Raw genomic sequence first — 6,607 nt, forward strand, 5'->3', positions numbered from 1 at the left:
AACATTGGTATTTAGACTAGTGGCCTTTCTAAGAGATCAAGATTTCAATACCGTTAGATTTAACAACCTACTTCCATTGGTCTATACAAAAACAAATGGCAACAATAACAAGTTGTAAGCTTTAAATGTGTTTGATAAATTTATTTCCATCGTTCATCATCAATTTCTTCCTCTGTTGAGACCATTAAGATTTTTCCTCAACAAAGTGTTGTTTTTATAAAGGGACGTAACACCACTACTAACCGTATATTGAAATAAGCCCCGCCTACTAACTTATATGGAATATACACGGTCTCCACGCGGTTGCTTTTAACCAATCATATTCCTAGAAATGTATAGGAGGTAAGATAATAATAATTCTACCGAACCTGGAAGGCATGTGTCATATTAAGACCAACGCCTCGATATTGATACAGATGGACGACTTCAGACTACAGTATATGATAAACGTGATGATTTCAAATTTTCTCATTTCCAATTGTTAACTTCCAATTTCTTAGCAGTAGTCTACCCTTTTCCCTTCGTATGGCGTATACATATCTCAATTCAAATGACATGCTCGTGCATGTTTACACTTATACATCCCTAACAGGATGTGCTCCTGCCAAAAAAACGGCTCACAGGAGTTATGAAGAAAGTTGGCCACGAATTACTTAACCTATACGATGTGTATGTGTCTCAACTCACCACGGATATGGTTTTTGCGGTTTGAGATCTTTAGATACAGATTAATTGTTTGATCTGTATATTTTACCGATTTTGTCCTATTTTCGAGTGTCTTAAACTGAGTGTGTATTTGCATTGCGAGTCTTTTAGCGAAATTGTTTCGTCACTTTTGGAACTTTTGCGATTCCCTAGTATGTGTTTGTTCTTTTTTTTACCTTGATTTGCATCTTTTTGATGCATCTGGATTTAAGAGATTCGAACATCTGTAAATTCCTGCCACTTCTGAACACAGGTTATAAATATTTTCATAACAATAAGAGGTAAACACGTAATAGCGTGTAGACAACCAAGATATTTCTAAATACTGCAAACCAACATAATTTCGCGGATACATGTTTTGTGTTTAGTCCTTTCTAGATTGCGATTCTCGATTTTTGCTGTACTGATATTAGAAAATATTTACGTTTTACATATTCGCTTTTCTAAATAAATAGCGCAATAAATTAAGTTGGTTTACAGTATACTAACGAAATTTTGTATTCCATTATTGCCTCTAAGTGTCAGCTGGATTTAGTTTGATCTTAATAATAGAATGTCACATGGTAATTTTCATAGCAAAATTAAAGATAAATTTGGTGACCTCGTTTTCTTTAGTTTGTTTTACTTTCTTTGACGCGTTCAACTTTTTACGGTAATATTATTTATAAACTTCACAAGAAATAAATGTCTTTTACTACTGTCGGTTCTGCTATATATGCTAATGAAGGTTAAGCTGCTTACTAACTGCGTATGGCATTTTTGGGTTGAAAATCAACTCACAATTTAAAAATATGAAGCAAACTTAACGTTCCTTTTTAGGGCTTTTTTGTGCTGAATTTCGCCATAATTTTATATTATGGGCATTGCATAAGATCATATTTAAGGTGGCTGGGGTGTCTTCCTCCATCTTGGATTTTGAAGTAGCAGATGACAATTGGTCAAGATCTTAATGAAATGTGAAATTTTGAGAGTAGTATGTAATTGCCACATAAGGGGAGATAACTCAGATAGTAGGGGAGATAACTCAGATAAAGTAATTTTTATAATAGAAAGTGTTGTGAATTTACCTATTTTAATATGTAGCAAGAAAAGAAGTCCGGTGACCCCATGTTTTCTTTTTCTTATCTGAAAGCATGGTATAAGAGCTATCTTCTCAAATTTTATCTTAAAATTCTATGGTGTAATTTTCTTTTTATCACACAAAATTGGATTTTCCATGCATAATTTATACAAAATCTGACAATTTTACACAACCTGTAGCTAGCGTGAAAAAAAGTCCGGTGACCCATACTTTTTATTTTATTTTGGAAAAAAGCATGATAAAAACTACATTTTGACAAATTATTAAAAGATTCTATGGATTTTAATTAAGACCCCCTATCCACCTTAATGCACTTTGTATTAAGTTATCTATGATGTGCAACATTTAATATATGAGTGTAGAACGGCACGGTTTCTCTTAAGCAGTTTATGAACATCTATACTCTTTACTACTTTTCAGTAACTGCGAGCGTTCAGTATGATTCGGTCTAATACTGTTATTTAAGCTGTTTAATCAATAATGCCGTTATTTATGCACTTTTTTTTTCTTTTTTCTTTTGTTTCGTTCTTTCAATGTTTCTTATTTAAGTTCACTGATCGGGATCAAAATGATGAGATAGATTGGGGATCTAAAAAAATTGTTTTCCACGCTTAATAAATATATGCCTGACGGGCCAAAATCAGGACAATATGAATTGTCATTTTAATTTTTATACTTCACGGCCTATACGAGGTAGTTAATTTACTCTGTCCAATGTCTCAGAGGGAGACAATTTTTTGAATGACACCCTATGGTGCACACCAACCAAAAATTGATAATTTAAAGGACAATGAAAATTGAATTTACATCAATAATTTTAAAGACAATGCTCACGTTGTACAATTTGGCCTCAGAACTTTTTCATAGACTGTCAAAATGAAAAATACATCTTGCTACACTTTTGAATTTTATCTAATTAATGTAATGTTGTTATGTACATGCCGTCATAGTAAAGTACTTTCAATTTAAAATTTAAAAAACAATGATAACAGAGTATTCTGAAAAAAAAAGATCAGTTGTTCACGGTTATGTCAATGTATGAAAATTAATACGTATGTATTTTATGTTTTTGGTTGATTTATAACCGATCAGGCATTCAGGCGTTAATGTAGCCATCGTAGAGCAGCGAAATATAACGACTGAATTATTCGGGTTAACACATTCATATCAAATCTAAAATAAGGCACATACCAAAACTATTTCCCAAGGACGAAACTAGTGAAATAAAGAACTACACCACCGTTAAGATTCATTGTGTATGAATATTTGTTGTTTAACAAACGTTCAATTGTTTTATAGGTCGTTTTCTGGAAGATAGAAGAATTGAAAGTAAAGGAATGTTTGCTTTTTACATAAGGCGCTATTCGACAATATTTAAAAACGGAGAAAAGAAATATCTGCACGTACCAGATGATGGCACCCTTGATCTTGTTGATGTAATTGTATATGAGTTTAATTTGACCTCATATTAGAATTCTTTTTTATAAATCCTAAGTTCTTTTCCTTTTGAGTTATTTTACGCATCTTTTGTCGTCATTTGTCTAACCTGTCTCTATCCATTCATGTAAAGGATAAGCCATGATAGAAGGCATTCTTTAAAAATTGAACGCCAAATAAAAATTCAAAACCCGCCAAACCTTTCAATATTGATTAAATTGTATTGATTAACAAATAAGACGATATGAATATATGATTGAATGCAAACATTTAAGTTGTGATATCAATATGATGTCATAGAAATTGCTTATTTTACTTAAAATTGCTATTTTACCTACAGCATCTTGTTGTCGTGGTTAGGTCGTGGTCAAATTTGAGATCGTTGTGTCAAATCATTCGCCAATCCCTAGTAAAGGAATGTATCTAAGTGCTAAACAGAATACCACTCTTCAGGAAACCCTATGATACAATTGTGATGATGGCAATGATACGATAACTTTTCATTACCCTTTTGAAGTTCATGATATTTGGGCTGTTTTCGATTACATGTCAGTGTGGTTTTTTTTGTAAGACTTTGCCCCAAGCAGAGCTATAGAAAAACAATACATTAACGGGTGTTACACGGACACTTTTTAGATAATACACGGACACTTTTTAGATAATACACGGACACTTTTTATGAATAGAATCACTCGTGCATGACCAGTGAGTTCATAGGCACTTTAAATTTTAATTAGATTTTAACTTTTTGTTTCACCGACATATTTCCTGTCTCTTTTATTGAAATATTTAAGTTGGCACCAATAACAATTTTTTTCAAACAATTCCAGTATATTAATTACTATTCATATCAGTATGCTAGGTGGTTGACCATTTAATTTCAAAAGGGGAGTTACGGTTTTTTCCTTAAAAAGTATTCTGATCCCCAATATTATGAGAAAAATATATTGTGGTCAATCAGATGACAAAATAATGATCTGATTCCTGATTTTCCGAATATCGTATATAATAGTGCTTATTTCGAAAAAAATATTTGGGTGATAGCGTTGAAAGACTAGATCATTTTCTTACTCAGGCAAAAACTTTCCCCCCTTTTGAAGCTAAATGGTCAGTCCGTAAATGTATTTTATTTTTTCTTCAATATATGGACATGGATAGTATTCTTGGACAATGCTGAAAGTAAGGAAATGCTGGTACCGACGTTTATATTTCAATAAAAAAGACAGGAAACATATAAAAAAAATAATCAAATCTAATCAAAAGATAAAATCCCTTTCAACTCACCAATGCACGATTGATCCTATAAATAAAAAGTGTCCGTGTAATACATGTTCAAATAGGCAGCAAATCTTGAAGAAAATCATTCAACTTATGTCACCAATTTTGTACGGTAAGCTGCGAATGGATCATATTGTGACACGTGTTTAATCCTGACCAAAACTATTAGAGACATATAAAAACATATAAGCATGATTTAAAAAAAAAATCCAAAATATATGCATATATATATCTAATAACAAGACAATTCATTTTTTCATAACATTCAATTCACTAATGAAAGAGGAAATTCATTATTATTATACATTTACATTGTTATTGAATTCATATATATATATATTGAATTCATATATTTTGGAGCAAACGTCCGTTTTTTATTATTTTTTATGGGGGAATGGGGGAATGAAATGGCACACTGCATGTATTCAACAAAAAAGGATCAAGCCTGTTTATTTTAAATTTATTTTACCCCCCCCCCCCCCCCCACCCCTTTTCCGTTTTCCCCTAAATAAAAATCAATTAGCTTGCTTACCTCTGAAATCTATTTCATACATTACTTACTTGCGAAGTTGCATTTTACAAAGCATAATTCTTTTTATAAAATTATTACATTCTTCAATTTCTTGAGAAAAAACTCTCGGCTGAAGGGAAGTGAAAAAAAAGTTTTTTTAAACTGTAACTTACACGAACTGGTATATGGCCATTTAAGTTTCTAATCTGTTTAATTTTGCTACCTCTTCTAAATGCAACTTGTACTACTTCTTTCTTGAAACGCCGTACAAGTCAGATACAAAACAAAAGTATAAAAAAACAGGCCGGAAACAAACTGCCGTATAGTTTTTCTGCACTCGTAGTCAGGTCAAGGTCCTCGGCTATCGCCTCGGACCTTCACCTGACTACTCGTGCAGAAAAACTATCCGGCAACGGTTGTTACCGGCCTGTTTCTTTGTTACCTTTGTACTTTATCTAATACTCAACTTGTACTGCTTGTACAATGAAAAAATACTCTACTAAGCATACGGTCTTGTTAAAACCTCCACCGAAAGCAAGTTTAGTCCTAAATATGTTAAAAACATAAAATAACAAAATATTCTAAATAGTTGAAAAAAATTGATCGTCATTTATCTATTGAAAAAATGTATTTATGTATATGGTTGTTTTCAGGAGTTTAACAAATCATCAGATTTCGAATTGATTCCAGCTCGGTATTATGCATTTCTTGTTATGAATGAGATGTCAACAGATCGATTTATGAAGCTGGAAGGACACAAGGGTACATTTGTGGATGTAGACATCAAACCAATTGACAAAATTGGGGATGAATTTAGATTTCAACTATTTACATGTGGAAAACAATGTAATTCGAAACGTCCGTCTAACAATTGTGTGATTATTTGACATTGTGTAAAGAATTCGTTCTTACATTTGTTATAACTATATTGTTTAAGACTGTTGATCATTAACTCTTAAATGTGTACATGTTAGCAAATACAGTCAAATGTATACATGTTAAAATCTGAAAATAGTTTATTAAATGTGTATAAAATATGCTTCCCATATAAAAGAGGGACGAAAGATACCAGAGGGACAGTCAAACTCATAGATCGAAAACAAACTGACAACGTCATGGCCAAAAATAAAAAGACAAACAGACAAATAATAGTACAGATGACACAACATAGAAAACTAAAGACTAAGCAACACGAACCCCACCAAAAACTGGGGGTGATCTCAGGTGCTCCGGAAGGGTAAGCAGATCCTGCTCCACATGTGGCACCCGTCGAGTTGCTTATGTTATTACAAATCCGGTAAATAGTCTAATTCGGTAAGTCACATTCGTGAAAAGGGAAGGGTATTGTAGTTACGACATAAGGAACATATCCGATATCATCTGTGAAACGGTTATTCCATAACGGTCAACCAACTCGTGATGGCGTCCATAAAATATACGAAGGGATGACTTCAACTTCACCTTTTGGAACTCTTGGTTTAATAGCTTCCTTGTGAGCAGCAATCCTCTATCAAGAAAATCATGATAGGAAACACAAGCCCGGGAATATCGTATCAATTGGGAGATATATACTCCGTATGCAGGCGCTGCTGGAA

The 6,607-nt window shown here is 32.8% G+C and overlaps 1 protein-coding gene across 1 annotated transcript in view; it reads left to right on the plus strand.

Annotated features, from left to right (window-relative positions):
- The window catches only part of LOC127738526 (uncharacterized), a 28,208-nt gene extending 22,158 nt beyond the window's left edge, over positions 1-6,050 (plus strand). The window contains exons 7-8 of the mRNA XM_052249809.1: positions 3,086-3,222; positions 5,666-6,050. Of these exons, the coding sequence (XP_052105769.1) occupies positions 3,086-3,222; positions 5,666-5,899 (371 nt within the window). The 3' untranslated portion in view covers positions 5,900-6,050. The remainder of the gene's footprint in view (positions 1-3,085; positions 3,223-5,665) is intronic.
- Positions 6,051-6,607: the final 557 nt, after the last annotated feature.

This window comes from Mytilus californianus, unplaced genomic scaffold, assembly GCF_021869535.1.
Source record: "Mytilus californianus isolate M0D057914Y unplaced genomic scaffold, xbMytCali1.0.p SCAF_4, whole genome shotgun sequence".
Classification (NCBI taxonomy): Eukaryota; Metazoa; Mollusca; class Bivalvia; order Mytilida; family Mytilidae; genus Mytilus; species Mytilus californianus.